The sequence below is a fragment of the Hemicordylus capensis genome, chromosome 11 (assembly GCF_027244095.1).
Source record: "Hemicordylus capensis ecotype Gifberg chromosome 11, rHemCap1.1.pri, whole genome shotgun sequence".
Lineage (NCBI taxonomy): Eukaryota > Metazoa > Chordata > Lepidosauria > Squamata > Cordylidae > Hemicordylus > Hemicordylus capensis.
Genome location: NC_069667.1, coordinates 3,758,291 through 3,780,926, shown reverse-complemented (window position 1 = coordinate 3,780,926; position 22,636 = coordinate 3,758,291). Strand labels below are relative to the sequence as shown.

At 45.4% G+C, this 22,636-nt stretch overlaps 2 protein-coding genes across 7 annotated transcripts in view; one reads left to right on the top strand and one right to left on the bottom strand.

Moving 5' to 3' along the window:
- The window catches only part of LOC128335362 (uncharacterized), a 161,333-nt gene extending 159,343 nt beyond the window's left edge, over nucleotides 1-1,990 (bottom strand). For 2 of the 4 annotated variants that reach the window (XR_008311579.1, XR_008311578.1), the window contains exon 1: nucleotides 1,267-1,990. Coding sequence is in view for 2 of the 4 variants with exons in the window: in XM_053273439.1 (XP_053129414.1) it covers nucleotides 1,720-1,985 (266 nt within the window). In the remaining 2 variants the exon portion in view is untranslated. The remainder of the gene's footprint in view (nucleotides 1-1,266) is intronic. The other 2 variants (XM_053273439.1, XM_053273438.1) reach the window with 1 other exon arrangement.
- Nucleotides 1,925-21,039, top strand: LOC128335361 (cysteine-rich hydrophobic domain-containing protein 1-like). 3 transcript variants are annotated; one of them, XM_053273437.1, is made up of 7 exons: nucleotides 1,925-2,199; nucleotides 9,194-9,248; nucleotides 14,191-14,346; nucleotides 15,338-15,394; nucleotides 15,842-15,901; nucleotides 17,150-17,190; nucleotides 20,802-21,039. In XM_053273437.1, the coding sequence occupies exons 1-6, from the start codon at nucleotides 2,027-2,029 to the stop codon at nucleotides 17,183-17,185; spliced, it is 537 nt and encodes a 178-aa protein (XP_053129412.1). In that variant the 5' UTR covers nucleotides 1,925-2,026; the 3' UTR covers nucleotides 17,186-17,190; nucleotides 20,802-21,039. The 3 variants fall into 3 exon arrangements, with proteins under 3 accessions (XP_053129412.1, XP_053129411.1, XP_053129410.1); XM_053273436.1 differs by lacking the exon at nucleotides 20,802-21,039 and having other exon boundaries at nucleotides 17,150-20,755; XM_053273435.1 differs by lacking the exon at nucleotides 20,802-21,039 and having other exon boundaries at nucleotides 1,938-2,199; nucleotides 16,730-20,755.
- The last annotated feature ends 1,597 nt before the right edge of the window (nucleotides 21,040-22,636 follow it).

Below are 22,636 nucleotides of genomic sequence, written 5' to 3'. Positions count from 1 at the left end.
ACAGTAATTTGGGGAGTTCTGTTAAAAGAAGTCAAGGACCATGAAGGCTCTAGGGAATGTACTAGAATGAATGAGAGGGGATGCCCACTGAAATGCCCTGGTTCCTTCCAAATGGCCATCTTCTCCAGGGTTGCAGGCAGGAGTCTCTCTCTCAGCCCTATCTGGAGATCCCAGGGAGGGAATGTGGAACCTTCTGCATGCAAACAAGCAAGTGCTCTTCCCAGAGCAGCCCCCATCCCCTGATGGGATTCTTACAGTGCTCACATATGTAGTCCCCCATTCAAAAGCAAACCAGGGTGCACCCTGCTTAGCAAAAGGGGCAATTCATACTTGCTAAGGTCAACCCCTCTGTGGCCGCCAGGAGTCGACACCGACTCGGCAACACACTTTACCCTGACCACAAGACCAGCTCTCCTCCATATTGTGCTTGTGCTTTAAATATTTACCATCATTCTGGTTTTTAACTAGGATGCAAAGAGTTCAGGGAAAGCTTTTCTTTGCAACTCCCACATTTCATTCCCTACGCAAACTGCAGTCGGCACACAGACTTGGAAGCAGGCACCATTGACTTTTGTGGGGCTTCCTTTGGGGTGAACATGGCTAGGATTGCCTCTTGGCTGTGCAAGTCCTGGGGGGGTGAGCCAGAGAGGTGCTTCTACCCCTGCACTTCACGGCTGAAGCTCAGGGCCCCCCAACCTTTTTTAGTCTGTCCCGGGTGGTGTGGTCATGTTAAAAATGTGTTTAAAATAGTGTGCGTCTGGGGGACAAGGGAGGCTCCAAAATTATCTAGGTGCACCTCTGGGGTGAGCCCAGGAGGCTTTCAAGCCATGGGAGCCTCCTGGACTCCATCAACACACCTCACACGCAGGACTAGGCGGCACATGTCTTCTACCTGGGAACACAGGAAGCTGCCTTCTACAGAGTCAGACCTTTGGTCCAGCTAGCTCAGGATTGTCTGCTCAGACTGGCAGCGACTTCTCCAAGGCTGCAGGCAGGAGTCTCTCCCTGCCCTGTCTCGGAGATGCTGCCAGGGAGGGAACCTGGATTGGAATCTTCTGCAATGCAAGCAGGCAGGCAGGCGCTCTTAGCCGAGCAGCCCCAAGATCTTCCAGTGCTGACCAGAGGTGCTCTTACCCCTGGACTTCGGGGCCAAAGTCCAGCGCCTCCACACCCTTTGGGGGGCCTCCAAATCCTCTTTAGTCTCTCCTGGGTGGTGTGGTTTGTGCCCTCAAGAACCTACGTGTTAAAAAATGATGCTTAACTTACAAAGGTCTTTAGTAGGTCCAGGCTGCAAAATCACCCAGGTGCACCTCTGGCGCTGACACAAGGAGTCTCTCCTTCGCATGCACCCGGGGCAGACCCAGCTGCGGAGCCAAGGGGACACTTCAGGCTTGCTACCACAAGACCAGCTGCTTTCTGCTGAGTCAGACCCTCGGTCCACGCAGCTCAGCATCGTCTACTACACGCTGACTGGCAGCGGCTCTCCCAGGTTGCAGGCAGCAGTTTCTCCCCAGCCCGACCTGGAGATGCAGCCAATGCCAGGCAGCGAACATGGGGCAGGAGGAAAAAAAATGCAGCTGCTTCTCCTCCTCCTCCTCCACTGAGCGAATGCCCCAGCCCCTGAGGGGAACATCTTCCAGCGCCCACACCTGGAGTCTCCCATGCAAATGCAAACCAAGGCAGACCCTGCTTAGCAAGGGGACCATGCCTGCTGCTTACTGCCACGAGCAGCCCAGCTCTCCTGGTGGTGGGGCAGCAGGTGGGACTCCGTGTATCTTCCTCGGGGCCTCAGCGGGCGGGGGGGGAGGGCGGCCGCATGCAGCTGCTGCTTGAGGTCGGGGCTTTTCTCCACGGGTGCTCGTGCGACCCAGCGCCTCCTCGGCGCATGCGCGTCTCTGGGCGCGCGGGGGACACCAACTGCAGGTGGGCGTGGCCGGCGCCTCCGCCTTCTTCTCCTCCCTCCCGCAGCCTCGTGCGCGACGCATGCGCACTGGGCGTCCTGGCGCCGCGGGGGGGGGCTGGGGCGATGAGCGTCCTGCTCCCCAACATGGCGGACTTCGACACCATCTACGAGCTGGAGGAGGAAGAGGAGGAGGAGGAGGAAGAGTCCGAGACTGTGGTGAGGAGGAGTCAGGAGCTGCCGCGGCCCCGGGACGCGCCCGAACCCGTGGCTGTGAGGGGCGCCGGGCATATCACTGTGTAAGGAGCAGCAGCGGGGGGGAGGGGGGCGAGGGAGCTGGGCGGTGGGGCGGGACGGGGTGGGGCCGGTGGCATCCCAGGCAGGCCCTGGAGGGGGCCTGGGGGGCTCGCCTCGCGCGCTCCCCTGCGGGTGCAGCCACATGCAGGCGAGGGCGCCTCTGAGGCTGTGCAGAGCGCCCTCTCCTCCTGTCCTGCGGCTCCTTCCTCTACGCGCCCGCTGCGAGAGAGTCTCTTGAAGGGAGCGCAGAGGGCCTCTCCTGGAGTTTCGTGTCTTTCCTCCCCTTCTACCCACGGGGAAGTCTCTGGAGTCGAGGAGGATCGTGGAGGGCCGCCTCTCGTGCAGACACTTCTTCAGCCCTCCTGGGATGTGTGGGGTCTCTGAGGGTGTGCGTGGCGCCCCTCCTGGGAGCAATCTTTCAGGGCTAAGGCATGTGAGCTATAAGAGGCAAAGGGTGTTTCTGAGCAAGTGCAAAGTCTCTTGCCCTTCCTGCAGCCAGCTTTCTCAACACATCTAGGGAAGAAGGGCTTCCAGGCTGGAATGCAGAAGAACAGCCCTGCTGGATCAAGCCCAAAGCTCATCCAGTCCAGCATCCTGTTTCGCACAGTGGCCCACCAGATGTCGCTGGAAGCCACAGGTAGGAGTTGAGGGCATCTCCTCTCTCCTGCTGTTACTCCCCTGTGACTGGTACTCAGAGGCATCCTGCCTTTGAGGCTGGAGGTAGCCCTCCGACTAGTAGCTAACCTCTTCAACATGAAGTTATCCATACCCCTCGTAAAGCCATCCAGGTTGTTGGCTGTCACCACATCTTGTGGCAGAGAATTCCACAAGTGGATTATGCGATGTATGAAAAAGTACCTCCGTTTGTTGGTCCTACATTTTTTGGCAATCAATTTCATGGGATGACCCCTGGTTCTAGTGTTATGCGAGAGGGAGAAAAAATTCTCTCTCTCCACTATCTCTACTCCTTGCATAATTTTATACATCTCTATCATGTCTTCCCTTAGTCTCCTCTTTTCCAATCAAAAAAGCTCAAGGTGTTGTAGCCTTGCCTCACAAGGAAGGTGCTTCAGGCTCCAGTTCTACAATATCCTTCTTAAGATATGGTGACCAGAACTATACACAGTACTCCAAATGTGGCCACACCATCGATTTGTATAAGGGCATTATAATATTCACATTTATATTTTCAGTTCCCTTCCTAATGATTCCTAGCATTTTTTCACAGCTGCCACACACTGTCAACACTTTTCAACAAATTGTGCGCTATGACCCAACGATCTCTTGTGGTCAGTCACTGACAGCTTAGACTCCATCAATGTATATGTGAAGTTTCAGCTTTTTGCCCCAGTGTGCATCACTTTACACCTGCTTACATTGAACCACATTTGCCATTTTGTTGCCCACTCTCCCAGTTTGGAGACAGATTGCATATTTTTGCTAGGAGATCAGCAATTTCACATTTGAATTCCTTCAGAACTCTTGGGTAGATGCCATCTGGCCCTGGTAATTTGTTAATTTTTAGTTTTTAGGGCCAGTTCTTCAGCCTCCAAGCTTGAGAAGCTCAGTTCCAGAGCAGAACTTCATGATGAGTATCCTCTCCTGTGAAGACAGATGCAAAGAACTTGTCCAGTTTTTCTGCAATCTCCTTATCCTCCTTAAGAATCCCTTCCACTCCCTCATCATCTAAGGGACCAATCACCTCCCTGGCAGGTTTTCTGCTTCTAATTTATTTAAAGAAGTTTTTGTTGTTCCCCTTGACACTTCTAGCTATATGCTCCTCAAACTCTTTTTTTTCTTTTTTTCTTCTTCTTCTACTTCTTCTTGCATCCCTTCTTGTCTCTTTTGCCAGAGTTTATGTTCCTTCCTGTTCCCTTCATTTGGGCAGGACTTCCATTTTCTGAAGGAAGCCTTCTTCCCTTTTATAGTTTCCCTGACTCTATGTTTTGGCCACGCTGGCGTCCTCCTGAACTTGGTGGTACCTTTTCTCCTTCTTGGTATACATTCCAACTGAGCTTCTATTATTGTGTTTTTAAAAAAGTTCTATGCTTTCTGGAGTGATTTGACCCTCTTGAATTTCCCTCTCAGCTTCCTTTTTACCAGCCCCCTCACTTTTGAGCAGTCTCCTCTTCTGAAGCCCAACGCATCTGTGTTGGACTTCCTTGGCAATGCTCTATTCGCCTATAAGCTGAATTGGATCACACTATGGTCACTGTTCCCCAATGGTTCCACAACGCTGACATCTGGCACCAGATCCTGGGCACCACTCAGGACTAAGTCCAAAGCTGCCCTTTTTCTCGTTGATTCCATAACCAACTTGTTCTACGGCACAGTCATGTAGCATGTCTAGAAATTTGGCCTCTCTGTCAATACCCACACATGAATTTGCCAAGTCTATGTGAGGGTAGTTGAAGTCACCCATTCTTACAGCCCTGTCTCTCTTTGACACCTCTCTGATCTTCTTCTCCAACTCCAGGTTACTCTCAGCATTTTGATCTGGAGAGTGATAGCACATTTCCTTTCAGGCCTTGTATTGTGACCCACAGAGTTTCTGTGGAGGACTCTTGGTTTTCTGGCTGGTTGGATTGCATTCCTTCTTTAACATACAGTGCTACTCCACCCCTCTCTGTCCTTTCTGTAGAGTTTGTATCCAGGAATAATAGTGTCCCACTGGTCCTCACCTTCCCACCAGGTTTCCGTTCTGCCCACTATATCAATGTTTTCATTGGCAACCAAGCACTCCAGCTCACCCACCTTGGCTCAGAGGCTTCTGGCAATGTGGTTCTTTTTATTCTCATAGATACAGGCACAGGCTATAATTCACACACAGTTCAGTACTGGATGTTGGGTGAGAGCCCAGTGTTGTTTTGGCTGGGGTGGGATGAAGGACTTGCAGGTTAGTGGGGTGCAGACTTGGGATTTGCTGTTTGCCTGAGCAGGTGTGGAGCTGCTGCTGCTGTGGCTGTCAGGATGCAGCTGGGCAAAGTGCTCAGCTCTCAGGCTTTGCTAAGCACTCTATTAATGAGCCCGCTCCACCCACAGTACTTCAGCCGAGCTTCCTTTTGACTGTGATGGCTCTCCTCTTATCGTTTGGTGTAGCCAAATAAGCCATGTTTGTTTGTTTAATATATGATTTGCTCTTGCTTTTAATTGCCGAGTTAGAACGGGAAGGGAGCCTGTAATTGGATTCCTCTGTGTAGGAAAGCCATTGGGAGCAAGTGAAAGAAATGGACTTGAAGCTGGCAAAATTATTAGAACCATTGCTGGGGGCATTGCTGGCATGAGAGCGAAAACTGTTCTCTGAATTGTTGCAAAGCAGAGTTGACCTGTTACTTTGCTCTGTGTTTCCCTCTGCTTTAATTCAAGTAGTTCAGCCCTACACTGCAGTGCAGAAAAAAGGCATGCAGCTCTGTAGTGGTGCAAGTATGACCACAGTTTGGTGACTGTGGACAAGGAGGATGACTGAGTTTGCAGCAGTTCAGAAGCTGTCCTATACAATTGGAAGCAAAGCTCAGATATTACTGCCAGTTTGCACAAGTGGGGTCGCATGAACCCACTTTTTAAAATCACCATCATGTATAAATATTCGTTTGTTTTATTATGAAAGTAAACCCCACTTCTTTGATAATATTCCTTTCAAATGTTTTGGCATAAAGCATATTTTTATAAAATCTTTGTCAGCCTTTTAGTTATTGACCATTATTCTCAGTGGTACTTATTTCTGAGTTAATATGCATAGGATCAGGCTGCATCACTGCATTGCTTATTAGGTCATTAAGTGGGAGGAGAGCTGGTCATGGTAGCAAGCATGAATTATCCCCTTTGTTAAGCAGGGTCTGCCCTGGTTTGCATTTGGATGGGAGATTATACGTCTGAGCACTGTAAGATATTCCCTTTGGGGGTTGGGGCTGCTCTGGGAATTGCAGAGGGTTCCAGGTTCTGTCCCTGGCATCTCCAAGATAGGGCTGAGATCCCTGCCTACAACCTTAGAGAAATCTCTGCCAGTCTGTAGACAGTAGTGAGCTAGATGGACCAGTGGTCTGACTCCGTATAAGGCAGCTTCCTATGTTCCTGATTTGCATCTGAATGGGAGACTACATGTGTGAACACTGTAATATATTCCCCTTAGGGGATGGGGCTGCTCTGGGAAGAGCACCTGCCTGCTTGCATGCAGAAGGCTCCAGTTTGCCTACCCAGCATCTCCAAATAGGGCTGAGAGAAACTCCTGCCTGCAGCCTTGGAGAAGCTGTTGCCATTCTGTGTGTAGATAATACTGAGTTAGATGGATCAAGGGTCTGACTTGGTGGAAGGCAGCTTCCTATGTTCCAAGTCAGGTGATGTAGCAAACCAAAAAAAGGTTCTTCAATCAGTGCATAATTTACGAAATTCTCTCCCATAGGATGTGGTGATGGCCGTGGTCTTAGATTGCTGTACTTTTAAAAGGGGATGTGCTTAGTTGTTTTTTCCCTCGTCCTTTTTTGTAGCATGTCCATGAAACTGCAATCTGTTATTTTAAATTGAACCACACTGAGTGCATTGGCAGAAAGGCAGTATATAAATGTGGTAAATAAAGAAGTCCAGTGACTATGGACCATGATAGCTGTATGAAACTTCCATTTTTAGAGGGAGTTACTGCTCTTGCTTTTAAGCTGATTGCTTCAGCATTGGCTTGTCTTAAAAACAGAAATAAAGACTCTCCATTTCTGCTGCAACCATCTGCTTTACGGATGAGTGAAGCAGAGTTGGGTTCAGTAGGTAGAGTGATGGAGAAGACCTGGGTTGTCAGTTCTTAGTGACAAAACATGCAGTGGCTTCCAGGAAAAAGGAGCTTTGCAGAACAGATAATGGCAAATTGAAGGGGAACTGGAGGGAGGAAAACAGACTAGAGGAAAAAACTAGGCCACGGGATGTACTCCAGTGGGTCACATTTCCCATTTCCACTTCAGTGGGTCACATTTCCCTTTTTTATTTCACTAAGAGCCAATAAAGTTCTGCATTTTTTTTTTTTTTTGTGAAACTTGTATCCAGAAAAACATTTAAAATTAAAAAACCTTTTATTTGTGGCTTGAGTCTCCAAAAAACTTAAGGTGACACACACTCAGAAATGCCCATTCATGCCATTAGGACATGGTTGTAAATCAAATTTGCCACATGCCAGCAATTTCATTTGCTTTATTTAAATTTTGGAGATGGCGAGGATTTTTTTTAAAGTAGATCTTCAAGAGAGATGACAACTACAGATTCCTTTGTCAAAGCAATTGAAATAGATTAACTGATGTACAGTGTTCAGAACCATAATTGCTTACAGATAGGCCCAGCACCAATCCTCCAAGTGTGAGAATGTCCCGAGTTTTAATGGAGTGCTTAACGAGACAGTATTGTGTGGCAAACATTCAGGGGCTTATTTATATTGTGTGTTTCCAGGACTACATCTGTATTCTTCGGAATACATTTAAATGCTCCTCTTCTTCTTTTCAAACGAATAGGCTTTACTTGTCAAGCTGAGTGTCTGCTTCTAACAGTTTGGCATTGGGAGTGATTGCCAGCTTGGTTTCAGAGATCATGGAATGCCGGTTTCAAGTTGACTGGTTGTGGGGTAGGAGTTTGTAATCTTCCGAGTGGCAAAGAACTCTTTGTAAAGAAAAATGACAAGAAAAGAAAGACCTAGTTCCTCCTTTTGCCACTGCTTTAGAGCTGCAGCTTTCACTTGCCAGGCACATGGATACTTGTTTGTATATAAACTTACATTTTGTTTGCCATACTGTATATACAAAAACATGATTCTAAAAATAAAAGCCACCACTGTACTTACTGTAAGCCTTTGCAGCTTCCCACATCAGCAGGGGGGACAGGCTGAGCCTGCTTTTGTCTGGCCCTTTTATTTTGCTTTCTCTCCTGTACACCTTGAGGGCTGACCATTTAACAGTGGTCCTTGTTTTTCAATCTTGATCTGGCTTGTTCTGTTTTGGTCCCTATCTTTCCAGCAGCTGGTTCAAGCTTCATTGAGAAATTCAAGTTCAGCCTAAGCTGGGGAAAGTTTAAAGTGTCACCTGACCTAAATTGTGTTCCTGTAGAAATCCCCAGAAATTCTCTTCAAAATGATGTTCTACTCTTAAATGGTATAATGTACAAAAGTGCAGCAGAATAGTTAAAGGAAACAAACAGTTGCACCTTGAAAGCTGAATTTAACTAGGAGCCCAAATTCAGTGGGTCCTATAGAAGACTTTCAGAAACAAAATTATTTGTTGCGTCTACAGTCAAATAGGCTATCCAAGAGGCTATGCTTCTTCTTATAACAATGTGTTGAAGTTTTTACACTTAGCTTGCAAGCACTCATCATGTCCACTATGTACTCGATGTACCTTTTTCCGCCCTTGCAAGTTTTCGGAGTGGTTATGTCTGAACTGAAATAGTAGGGGGAGCCAGTTGTGGAGGTGGTTGCCTATTAGCTAGTGCTTGTGAAGTTGGGTACCACCAACATCCAAAAAACAACAACCCATCCTTCAACCTACAACACCTTTCCAGCTGTTCTTAAAGTGCTACTTTTTTGTAAGTTGGTAGATGAACCCACATATGACGGTGGGATTATGTCCTGAACTCTTCTAACTTACATGCCTTATAATTCCAGTGAGAAGTGTTTACAGTTCATCAAACTGCAGGCTTAAGAAATGAACTGATGAACTCAATGCAAGTTACTCATACAAACAAAATGTGATTGCCTTTGTAGGCTAAAACAGAGAGAGATGGAAGAGGACACTTGATATCTGTCTTCCTGGTGTCGCTTAAAATGACTGGCTAGTAAAAGGAGATGGAGATTTTTTCATCTGAATATGTCTATTACTTTCACTTGCTATACTCAATATACATTTGATGTTGTATGCAGAAAGTAATAGCAATTAATTTTTAAGTGCAAGTGCAAAAACAAGCAGAACTCAAAATAATGGAAGGTATACAATATAGGTTGGGTGGAAATGTATTTTCTTTTTTGTTTTTAAGGTTTGGCTTGAGCAACAAGTTTGATACAGAATTTCCCTCTGTTCTAACAGGGAAGGTAAGTCTGAGTTGAGCACCTAGTTGAAAATATGCTTTCCTTTCAGTTGGCTGTATGTCTTAATGTTGAAAATGAAATCAAATGCTCTGGTTCTGAACACCTGTATCTGGAGTTGCTTTCACTGATTTCTGCAGAATTTTATGTTCAAGTCAACATGTTTGTGAGTAGAGTGCCAGTCCTCTCCCAATACAAAGTTCATCAGCATCCATCATCCTTTTGGAATCAGAATCCTTGTAACTCTGTCTGGAATCCTCCTTATTTTGCCCATTACTTCTCTCTTGCACAGGTCCACAAAAGGAGGATTAACTTTGTGCTCACCACCAACTCCCTCTCTTCCACCAAATCCTTTCTGAAGCACAGGGAGATGGCAGAGAAGTGGGTTCTATCTCATTTGTAGTGGGGTATGAAGAGGGTAAGAAACAGTGCTTGGAAGTGAGACCTCTGATGTGGGGATGTGTGTGGTCCTGGGTGTCCTGCTCGCCCAAAGGCTGGAGGCACTCGCCACTGGAGAAATGGCATGTGGATTTGTGGACGCCTGCTCTCTTGTAGCTGAGAGTATCATGAAGTCTCACTTCTGCTTTCTGATGCCAAGCTTAATGTCTCATGTGGGTACGTTGTAAGCACTTTTACAAATATCAAATGATGCTACTTTTGTTGTTGCCTGCTGGAGTGTATTTAACACACTATAGAATATTGTGTCTAACATGCTTCCTTCCTTTGGGTGAATAACTACCATCAGTTTTTTTCTTCTGCCATCCTTTTATTTGATGTGCACATTTTCTCTTTACAGGGAGTGTGGAGTTTCTAACTTGAACTATGAACAATGCTGGCCTTGACACCCAGCACAAACGTGTGAAAGCCCCCCATGTCCTGCCCCAGAGAAAGCGGATCTTGTCTCTTGATGTCACACTGAACTTGAGACCACTTCTCTAGCCAAGAACAAGGGCTCCTCTGAGTTCTGGGCTCAGGAGGGGCAGGTGTCAACTCTTGCCACAGGCTGCAATCTCCTTGGTGAATAAACTAGAGAACCCCAGGGAGTTTTAATAGGGCTGTGCCGCCATCTCGTTCTGCTGCACATGTAGATCTAGCCTTGGTTTGGACTGGTCTTAGGAATGCTGCAATCTGACCAGAGACCCCCATAAGGGGTCACTGTAAGGCAGCCTCAGATCTCGCTGCTCAAATGGATGAGTTCTGATGCGAGTGGTTCCTGATTTCCCACCCAGTATGTCATGGGCCATCTGCTACAACAGATCCATCAGCTGTTCTGCCTTTCTCCCTTCACAGCCCAACTGTCTCAAAGGTGGCCTGGAGCACTTCTATACTAGGCAGTTGCTGGGGCAGAGTTTTGCACTAGGGATGTGCACACAATGGATTTTGTGTTTTGTTTCGAGCTCAAAACAAAACACAAACTGCCAAAACAGCAGTCGATCTGGTTGTTTTGACGGAACAAAACTCGAAACATTTTGCCTGTTTCAGCCATAGGAAACAATGGGGAAATGAGAAACACCTCATTGTTCTCCAAAAGAAATGGGCAAGCAGGCAATTTTAAACAATTTTTTAACCTTTCCTCAAAACCCCCATAAGACTGGACTCAGGTGCCAGAAAACCAATTGGCAAGGGAAAAACAGCTCTTCAAAATTGCACTTGAAACATCGAAACATTTCAACGCACAATGGGGTTGTTTTGTTCTGAGACCAAAACAGGCCCTTTAGTTAAAGAACATTTTGTTTTGAGCTCGAAACCCTCAAAACAGTTCCGATGTTGAAATGTTGCACATTCCTATTTTGTGCTGCTTGGAAAAAGAAACCCTGACTCATAATAACGGTCCTTGCCCTTTTGTCTCATTGAGAACTGTATAACTATTTTATACGTTTTAAGTTAATCTGAAAAGTTCACATTCAATCACGCTTGAGTTCAGATGTAATGCACATTAGAAATTTCTAGTTGAGATAAATATCTTGCTCCAAACACGGACACACCATGATGTGGTAGGTCTTTTGTGCATTCTGAATTCAAATTTAAACCAATAAATGAATAAAGTTAACCATGTTGTGTTTGTAAGTGCAGTGGTGGTGCTATGTAAAATAATTGTTGGGGGGGGGGGAATTTCTCCAAAGCTCCTTTTTCATTTTAATTAACAGTATGACAAGAGAGCTCAAAGGAAACTCCTAAAATTACAGTGGGCTTCTTAAGTTGCTGATTTCTTAACTGAGGCAGGGTTCCCTGGTGTCCTCTTGAAAGTTACTTAATCTGAATGTTTTAAATTGTACTGGTTAGCTATTTTAGTTGGGGATAGGGGAGCTGTAGGGAGTGGGGAAATCCAGGACAGAGAGCCCCATCCATTTGTCAATCAAAAGTAAAGACTTAGTTTAAATAACTAAATACTAATTACTTGCTTGTGCTGGTCAACGACCGTAATAAAGATTATTATTATTATTAATTACTTGCCAGATAATTGTTAGTGTTAATTTTTGTTGCATAATCAATTTATGGACTTTATTGCCAGAAAACACAAGCTTGGCTTTAAAAGCAGATTAGACAAATTCATGTAGGAGGAGAGATCTGTGAATGGATGCTTGACATGATGGCTGTATGGAACCTCCTGGGTCAGAGGCAGTATACGTTTGAATACCAGTTGTTGACTAGGCACCTTCATGCCCTAAAACATCTGGTTGGCCTCTATGGGAACAAGATGCTGGGCTAGATGGATCTTTGGTCTGATCCAGCAGGGCTGCTCTTACGTTCTTAGGAAAACCAGTCCCCGGAGACTTTGTTCTGCTGCGATGCTTTTAATGGGTCCTCTGCAGACCAGATCTCTTGTATTCGGGCTGACTTGGACTGTTCTGTTAATTCTATACCCGTAATTGGTCAAAAGTACAAGATAGTCTAAAGCTGCAGGTTCAGACAAGAGAAGGTCCATTCCTAACTTTGCCTTTTCTTATTGAGAGCAAAAACCTTCGCTCGTGATGTATGGCCTCAAATCGCTCTCTGACTCTGCTGTTTCCCTGTCACCTGGAGCAATCAGTGATTGGGGAGGGGGGTGGGGGGGGAGTCCAGCTTCCTGCCCTGATCTTCAAACAATGAGGACTAATGTAGGGAAATTGGTGTGCAATGCAGGAAAGTGTCAGTCATAAAATGGACCCTTGGTATTGTGATGCAGCCCAAGGTGTGATTGATCGGGGTGTGCTCATGATGACCAAAGAAGGCAGAGCCGGCCTGCTGGTCTTTGCTTGCTCTCTTGCATCCTGTTGTAAAATGTTATGGCCCTTTCCTCCACCCGGAGTCCCTTTTTATGGCATGTTGAGCTTAAAAGGGCCTTTCTTTAGAATGTGGTCTGGGTTGGGCTCCCCTCCCACCTCTGAGCCAGACTAATTCCAGGATTTTTAAACTCAGTTGTGCTGAAGACCACTCTTCAGGTCTGCTTGCTCCTTTGAGGATCCCCACATGTTGTTACCGTGCAGCTGCTCTGCAGGAGGATGTTTAAATGGTTTCAAATGGCCCCTCCTCCTTGCTCAGGTTAGCAGGCTCTGTGTCGTTGGCCAGTTCATAATGCTGCACCTGAAGAGGCTCTCTTGCTGCTCTTCTGTGTGGAATATGTGTGGGAGATTGCTCCTCTTGCAGTGACGAAATCTGCCATCGGTTCTCGGCAGTGGGAGATCCACGCTTGCAGCCGAATGGGGCAAAGCCCCAGTTGTGGTTGGAGAGACTATACTTCTCCAGTGTGCAGGTGGTGGGATGTGAGGGGTGGTATTTACACAAGAGAAGCGACTGCTTGGAATAGTTCTTCCTGCTATACCTCTCCCTGCTGTCTGTCTTCTCCATTGATGGAACAGAATTCTATTCTCGTTTCTCTGAGAGTAAAAATCAGTTGGCCTTAAAGCACCACTGCGTAGCCACTGGGCTTCTTAGAATGATCGTCGACAGATCCATTTTCCATAGAACTCCATGGTCTGGCTTAAACAATTCTGAATTTGAGGAAATACATTAATATCTGAGCCACATAAGGAGAGGAACTATCGTGTCTCTGCTAGACCTTGATTGCCTGCAGGAGATGCACGCTATTTGGTATTCTCCAGAATATGCCAAATCATTCCCAACATGATTTTGTTGTTTTTAGTTATGTGATCTCTTCAAATTATTTGATCCATTACACAGCCAGTAATCAGATTTTGTGTGGAATGCTTAATTTGGTTCTTCCAAAAGGAGCAGCTGGGGGATCTTCGGTCTCTTTTTGCTTGCTTTATTTTCTAACCATTTTTACAATATAAAGCGTGTGTTTTTGCTAGATATGAACTGAGAAAAAGAAGAAGAAATGTATTCTCATGTACTACTTTAAATCTAGTCTAAAGTTAAATACATCTGACTATTTTCTTGTTCTGCTCTTGCCTACACGAATGATCTCAACAAATAAAGTGTTTTTAAAATAACTTAAATTAGATGCAGATTTAAATATCAACTATGATTTTCCCCCGTGTGAAAACTGACAATAGAGTTGGCAGTGTTTTTGAAACCCAAAATTGTTTTTTATTTTAATTGGAATATTTGTACTTTGTTCTGAGGCTTTCTCTCTTTTATACTGTATATAGCAGGGGCGTAACTACCATTAGGCAAGGGGAGGCAGTCGTCTTGGGGCCCCACTGCCTCGAGGGCCCCCCCCAAAGGCACATCACATGACTCCCCACCCGCCCAAGTTGCACCCCCTATGAATTATGTTGAGTCTCTTGGAGATCGGCAGGAGCAGAGAGTAAAAAAAACTAGATTCAATGTGAACTGGATATTCACCGTATTCATAATGGGGATGTGAGTGTGAGTGCACCATATATTGTGAAGTGTGCTTGTCTCTGGGCCCCCTCCAACCTTGCTACGCCCCTGGTATATAGATAATGACATAACTCCAGTTTCATTTTCCTCTCTCTTGTGTTTTTGGGTTTTGTTTTTGCAGGTTGCCCCGGAAGAATTCAAGACCAGTATCAGTCGTGTGAATACGTGTTTAAAGAAGAATCTCCCTATCAATGTAAAATGGCTTCTCTGTGGCTGTTTGTGCTGCTGCTGCACCCTGGGTTGCAGCCTGTGGCCTGTTGTCTGTCTTAACAAAAGAGTGAGTACCCAAATCAGTAGAATGGTGCTAGCAGTAGCTGCCTGCAACCTTCTGCTCACCCGTCTTCATTTCTGAGGCACTTTCCAGCTGCCTTCTTAAATACTCTTATTCTGAACAACATTGGATCTAAACAAGTGTATTAGTTAGAACTAGCTGGGCCAGGCACAGAGCATCTGCAGCCTCTAGTTCTCCCTCCGGCCTCTGCTGCTGTACGGTATTTATGATCCCTTTTCCTACATCAACCCTAGTTTTGCCCTCTAAGATGTTCAAAACTCTTGTCAACTTAAACAGCTACTTAAACTACTTTCATGTGGATGTAGAGGAGAGTAAAGTAGAACTAGAATTTTCCCTCTCTCTGCCTACATGGAAATAAAGAAGGGGTTGGGGTAGTGGCCATAGCCTAGCAGGTATGAAATCTGCTTTGCTTAAATTGCTCCAGAGCAGTCTTAAAAATCTCTTATTTGTTGTACCACCGAGGTGGATCTCTGACCAGGCAAATGATTCCAAACCTGTATCACTTCAGACCACAGGTGATGACTGCGTGAGGAAATACTCCACCCACAAACACAAATTCTCTAAATACGGATGACCAGCATGTCGGGGAGAAGTCTAGGCTAACTCCCTTCTCGATAGTGTCTGGTTTTCTGTGTGCTGCAAGAACATTGGGAGTATTGAATCATGTTACCTCTCTGCAGTTTGAATGGGAACACTTGAGAACAGTCTAACCATGCCATGAAGAGTTTGATCAGAGCCCGTTAAAAAGTGCTGATCCTTACAAGTTTTGTATAAGCACCGTGATTGTCAGCTGCTCAAAACACCTAACTTGGAGGAGGCTCTATGGCTCCTGTGGTGTTTCTGTCACCATTACTTGCCTGAGTAGAGTTGGGAAAGTAAGAGACCCTCTGTAGAAGCCTTTGTCAATTGACCCTGTTTTATGGGTCTTATCTTAAGATGAGCCCTATGTTAATATGGTCCTGGCTTTCTTTCCTAGACTAGAAGATCAATTCAGAAGTTGTTAGAATGGGAAAACAACAGATTATATCACAAGGTAAGCAAAGGAGAGGGACTGGTTTGGTGTTTTTTTTCCAGCTTTAGAGTGAATTATGTAACTATAAAACCAACTGCATTTGATTTACTGATATCAGTGAATCAGAGATTCTTCCATATGGCCTGGGCCAATAGACTATGCAGGTTAGCTCAGATCTCCCGTTCACAGGACGTTTTCAATGTGGCCTCAGTGCTGAAGACCCCATATATTCCTCCAGTAGAGAATAAAAGTCTGTAATCCGCAAGTGTTAACAGGATAGAGGCTGGAGTGTGACGTTAGCAACTAGCACAAGAAAAGGGAGAAGCACAAGTTCTGTGTCGTTTACAAGAGCCTAATCAGGGCATGTGGGAAATAAAATGAATAAACATGGTCTTAGCAGTGGCATCATGTCAGAGAAAAGGCTAGCTGCTGATAAAGTAAAATCAAATATTGTCAATTATTTTCTAGCTTGGTTTGCACTGGAAGTTGAGTAAAAGGAAATGCGAAACTAGCAATATGATGGAATATGTAAGTACCTTTTGGCTTGTTTTCAGTTATCAGGGTGGCTTCAAAACATTATTTTCTTTTTGCTTGACCAGTTTGATGCTTTGTGGCTTTTATTTGGTGGCGAGGCTCTAAGGCTGCAATCCTGTGCATGGGTACTTGGAAACAAGTCCCATTGAAGTCTGTAGACAGTACTTCTGTATAGATGTGGATAGGATGCGACTGCATATCCTTCAGTTGTCTGTCTCGTCTTCTTCCCCTCCACCCCAGCGTCTTTGCCTTTCTCTTCATATCATATGTAGATTGGGTTTGTTCATATGCTGCCCTGGGCTTCTGTGAGTGAGAAGCTGAACCTACCTGGCATTAGGGTCTGCATGCTGCTCGCACAGTGCAAATTGATTTTCTTCTGAAGTTGCCCGTCTGTACTGTGTTTGTCATTGTTCTGTAGATATCATGTGTTTATTAATATATAAAGCCAACATCTGGCACAAATACTCCTCAAATAAGCTGCTCTTCACATTTTAACCATAAAAGACTCTTCGGGCCTGGCCCTCGGAGAGCAACTGAGATGTGTACCTCTCTAGTACTGGAATCTGAAATGTCCCTTTATTTGGAACAGGAGACAGTTGACAGCTTCACATGGTGAAAATGTTGATGCCCAGATACGTTCTTCACTTTTAACTTTGTCTTCCTTCCCTGAGGGAAGAGAAACACCTGAAACCTTTTAAACTGCACATTTTGAAATGTCATAAAATCTAAATACATGGAATCCCACAGCATATGTAGGACTTCATACGCTAAACAGCTAACTGTTTTGATTAATGTATTTTTGTGTTTTCCCCCCTTCTGTAGGTAATACTTATAGAATTCTTACCAAAATATCCCATATTTCGACCCGACTGAGGAAGCAGTATTACCTTTCGTGTTACCTGTTGTTTCCTACCTGTAGTGCCTTGTAGGGGAAGTTGGAAAGAAGATGGTTTACTTTGTTTTGTTTTTTAAAAAGCGTTCTTTGGTAGAATATCTTCCTTACTATGTTTCTTTCGTTTTAAGAAGAAAACAATTTGCACATTTTTTTAATGTTAAATGATGAGGCTTGTGTGTGCGTTCTTGAATTTTTTTTTAACAGTAACTGATAAAAGTTGCCACTGTGGAAATAATATCAGTGCTGCTTGTAGCCTGGTTCTGAGCATGCTGCCTTATTAATTTCCAAACTTGTCTGTTTACCAAATATGTAACGTAACTCAGTATCACATTGTGCATCCACTACAGTTTCACCATCGTCCTTCAAAATTTTGGCAGAAATGATCAAGGTTAGCTTACAGAAACTAGTAATAATTTTACGATCTGCTTGCATAAGGCTTGCAATGAACAGTATTGGTTTTGTTCCTGCACTTGCAAAGTTGCTCATTTCATATTGGGGGCGGGGGCAGGATCCGTTCCTTTTCCTCACAGTGGGTCTGTAAATATTGCCTTTCGCATAATATAAAGTGTGGTTATGATGCCAAGGTTTACAGAATGTAATATAATGCCTATTGTTTTGCCAATTGTTGAACATAGATTTGTTATGAATGTCTGTAAGCATCCTTCTGATTGTATGGGCCCTCGGACGTGCCATTTTATGGTGAAGCCATGGTGGCTTTCTAGAGACTACCGAATGTCGGGCTCGGGTGCACTTTGTTAGAAAAGGGGATGCATTTTTGCATTCATATCTCTGTCTCTGAAGGTGTTGTCACAATACCTGAAGGCCTAACTCTTAATATATAGATGGAATCCAAAGAGCCGCAAACCCACAGGGGCTTGTGACTGGTGTTTCTTATACAGCAGGGCCCCCACATCCTTCTGCTCTGGAAAACATAGACACTATTGAAATCCAATCTATGCTATGACTTGCTGGACTGAGGCTCCACTCTCTGTGGACAGAGTCAAATTCCACTGAGCATGTCTAAAGTCATTCTTTAGATCTCTGCCATAAACTTTCCAGAAACTGTATTCTTTAAGCAAGCTTAAATGATTTGCCTGGATTGTACCAATTAATGGTAAGTATTAGGGCAGTGCCTAAATGCAGTGGGTGGGGGTGGGAGGTATTTTGCCACATTAGTAGCTTTTTTATCTTTAAAATATGATTGAGACAGATTTATATTCATCCTTTTCAGGATTCTACTCTTAAAAGTACAAAGAGATTCCATCAAAGATCTGGACAGAGCCTACTGCTGGAAAGGTGTGGCAGATAGCTAAGGCTGCCAGATGCCCATGTTTTGGTATCCTGGTGTTGTGAGGGTTATAGGTCAAGCAGTAACCTTGATGGCATCTGCACATTTAATTGACTTCTCTTGCTTTGGTCCTAATCAGTGGGCTGATTCTTGTGGCTGAGGTTGGGAGGGGAGTGCAAGTATTCAGACCTGTTACAGTATTGAACAGCAGAGGATTAGAAGGCAGGCAGAATCCTGGATAGAGCCAAATGATGCATCCTGAAATGGAGTATAGCATGGGTTCTCAAAGCTGGATCCCCAGATGCAGTTGGACTACAACTCCCATCATCCCCTGCCAAAGGCCATTGTGGCAGGGGGAGATGTCATCCAACTGTGTTTGGTGGCCCAAGTTTGAGAACCCCTGGAGAACAGTGTTTTCCTGTTCACAATATATGGTGTTGAGTTGCCTATTGCCAATAAGTCATTCTAAATACTGTCTTCTTGCCTGACGCAGCCTGAAGCTGCTTATGCTACATCTCATCGGCTGCTACTACTGAGTAGCTCAGAATAGCCCTAAGCCCCACACATCTTATTCTCTACCCACCCATCCACATAGGTGTGTCTCTGGAGAATTTCTCGCTAGTGTCTGATGTTCCTTGTCATGAATTCTGAGTACTGTCCACTTGTCTCTTTAGAGGGCGTCGTTCAGTGGTTTCATGGTGGTGGTGGTGGGGTGTTTCTCAGTCATGTTTCCAATACTTTTAATACCAAGAACGAGAGTCCACTTCCCTCATTTAGGCAGTAGCTCTTTAACTGACTGCTTGCATCTTCAAAGGCCAAACTTGCTGAAGAGCCAAATCCCCTTACGACCACCTTGTGTGGAAGTTCATTCCGTTGATATCACTCGGATTTAATTCAGTGAACCTTTATCCCCCCCCCCCCGCTTTTGAGGTATAGGGCACAAATTTTGCCATTTTCAAGCTGTTCAAAAGCTCATCAGAACTCCGTACATTTTCCACCAAAAGGGGTCATATTCTTGGGTCTGCATAAGCCAAATTCTTAAGATACTTCTATTGGGGGACATAGTCTCCTTTTGCTACACGTAGCGGTATCAAGCAGTGTTTTGTTGACCTAAATAACATTTACCACATCATACAAATGTTTCTCAGTCAGCTTTGTGTGTTGGGTAGCATTGGTGTAGAAAGGGTCCACAGGTGTGCCAGTTATGGGTTTGTCTACATGTTTGGTAACATGTTTTCTATGGCCCATCCCCTCCCTCCCCACTTACCTGCTGATTAATCAGCCAAGAGCAGTTGTGGGGATGTCAGCCCCTTCCTGAGAGATTTGGGCTATGCATACAGCTACCATGCATCCCTCTACTACTCTTGGGGTATCTTGGCCAGTGGCACAGCATACGACAAGCCCTAAGCGAGACTGTGTGTTCGGTGTTCTTTCCCTTCATATCTCAAGTGTTTGTAAAATGGAGTCGTGTTACTTTTCGTTTGAAATGAGCCCTTTGCATTTTGCTGCCCTGAGCAAAGAACAACAGAAATGGAGAGGTTTCACACAAGAATGTCTTGTGGTGTTGCAAAGGATTCTAGAAAGCTGCTTCTTGGAGTTCAAGTGGCTGTAGGAGCCCTAGTCTTCCCTGTGGCGTCAGAAGAGATCCCAGGGCTCATCTCTTGGATCAGCCAAAACACTCGTGTGGCCACGCCAGCCCCCAGGAGAAGAACCCCTTTCTCTCTTCCTTCGCCGCCTTTGGCAAAGAAATCTAGAACAGATCGAAGCAATGGAAGAGGATGTGCCTTGAAAGGTTCAGAAAATAATGTGCAGAGGTCTATAGCTAAAGTCTATGGTATTCTACTAGCAGAGCAAAAATCGGTGCTGCTCTTATGGCATCGATGCCTACAAGGCTTGGAGCTCTTCTCTGTGTTACACATTCTGGACTGTACCACTTCAGACCTCCAGTGAGGACGTCGCATGGACGCTCCAGCACATTATTAAAGCCTCCCTGTCTGTAGTAAGCTAGCACAGCAGAGTGGGCTACACTTTCTCCCTGATACACTGTTTTACTACATGCAGGGCTTTTCTTGATGTGGGGGAGCATTCACACATGATACCCCCACACACACACACCTGCCATGTGAAGGGTGCAATCCAGATGTTTTGTGTTCTGTGTAATGTGTAGACTAGCTGTGGATTTTTGCAGAAGTGATTGTGAGATGAGTGACAGTTCAGTGCAGTCCAGATAACTGATGGGGCTTTCGCCAAGTCTGTATACTGTTAAACAGGCCGCCTCTCTCTTTCTCTGCCCCACCACAATCTGCAGAATAGATTTTCAGTCACTTGGTGAGCTCTAATAAATTCAGAAGTCCTGATGAAAGTACAAGACTCCATATATGCAACTGTGAATATTGCCTCTTAGCATCTTGACGTTGGGCGTATCGCTAAAAATATTGAGCAATAAGGGGGAAAGGTGTGTTGATACTTGGTGTAAATAATGTAACCATTTTAGTTTAAAATGTTACATAAAATATGTTCAAGTTCTGCAACTTTTGTGGGTTTTTTCTGTTTATGGTTATATTATTTGTAACTCATGTCCTTAACACTTCTGTTTACAAAGTAAATAGCCACTTTTTCATAGGACCTCATGCCTTGAAGTTTTTAAAATAAAATTCTAAATGAGCTTTGTGGTTGCACCTTCATGCATTGACCTTTCTATTTTTTGAAAGCGGGTTACTTTAGGCCACTTGAAAAAGAAGTCTGTTTGCACTGAGGATGGAGGATGTGGCAGTTGTTTCCAGTTTCCACCTTCACAGATGGAATCTGCGTTGCAGCCGGGCATACTTACTGAGTGTGTCGAGCAGGGCTCGTCAACTAGAAACCTGGATGCAACCCTGAAGCAACTTTATCTGCCTGTGGTGGCCTACCAAATTTGGACTGAAATTAAATGGAAAACCTTTGCATGTACCTGCCTTTTTATTTTTCTCACACACATTCTGGAAAGGCAAGGTACTCTTGAAAATCTGCTGCTTTGCAAACTGCTCCTCTCCTCCTCCGCCCTGCGATCAGACCCCTGCCTCCCTCCAAAGCCTAGTCTGAGGCACCAGACAGGCCTGGAGGGTAGAGTAACCCTGAAGAAGTTGGCCATGCCTGATAGTCATGGGCAGCTCGTCGGTGGCTTCCCTGGGACCACTCCATTCCTCCAATCTGCAAGTGTCAGTATTAAGTCTACTGCTGAGCAAGACTAAGAACTGGCATGCTGTGTTGGTCAAGTCAACAGCCCATTTGGAGCACCCGAAATGCAAATTTGCTGTTGGGCTCCAGCATCTTGGACAAGGAAGCAATCGAGAGGAATGTTTGCTTTTCAAGGATATTGCTGCTGGGTAAGTCCTACTCTTGGACTAGCAAGGGCAATGCAAGTAGTACATTGTGCACATATGTATCTGGAATACCTAATTGGTGCCGGTTTCCCAAATGTCTATTGCAGAACCATTTAAAAAGCTGCTGTAACAATGTGGCTAAGTAATTGTGTCACAAATAGGAGGTCCCTGGTTTGAATCTTGCCTCTGTACAGTAGGTGTGCGCAGGCAAGCCACATTCTCTCCGCCTCAGACCCCAGCTCCGAACTGGGGGAGAATATTCACAAGCCTATTGTCAGGGCTACAAGAGAAAAGGCTAGGACCAGTGGCCCCTCTGATTTTTCTCATCTCTGTGTGGAATGAGTTCTGTTCTGGGTCGCAGTATCAAGACACTGTGTGCTCATGTGCATTCAGAATGAGGCCCTCCTGGTTCAACCTGAGCTGGATCTAAAGTGAACTGAGCGGACATCCAAAAACTTGTGAGTGTCCACATGCCTTAGTGGGAACGGGCTAGGACCATTCCATGACTGTAAAGAGGAATGCAGGTATTTGCAATGGTTTGGGGAGACCCATGATTTCTTTACTGGTGGCAGTCCTCTGCCCAACTTCCTGGTAGTCCCATTAAACTATGGAGTTTATTTCTGAGTAAGTATGCACCTAATGACACAGTGGGGAAGTAACTTGCCTAGTGAGCAAGAGGTTGCTGGTTCAAATCCCGACTGGTATGTTGACTCTATGCTGCCCGATATAGGTGTTTCTATAGCATTGTGCTGCACATCGACTACATCAGTGGCCGCAACACCCTCCTGGTGGCAATCCCAAACAGAGTAGAGAGAAACTCCCAGGAAATCAGTGCAGTTGGCTACGTTGCTGCCGCAACCTAGTGATTACGCGTCTAAGCTACGAGTTCGAGTCCCACTTCGTTCTGATAGGAATCCACTTGGTGCTACCACTCTTCCGCTTTAGCTGAAACGGTGTAAAAAACTGCACACTTGAAGAGTGCAGTGTGAACTTCTAAGTGTTCCTGAGACGGCTGCACAACTTCGGCCCAACAGGTGTTGTGGTACTACATCTCCCATCACCCCCTGCCATGCGAATTGCGGCCCAACAGCTGTAGGGGAGCCGGGGTGTCGCTGTAATTCAGAGGATGGGTTCAAAGAACCGGGGCCCCCTCCCTCGCAAACACGGCCCCGTTCTCCCCTAGC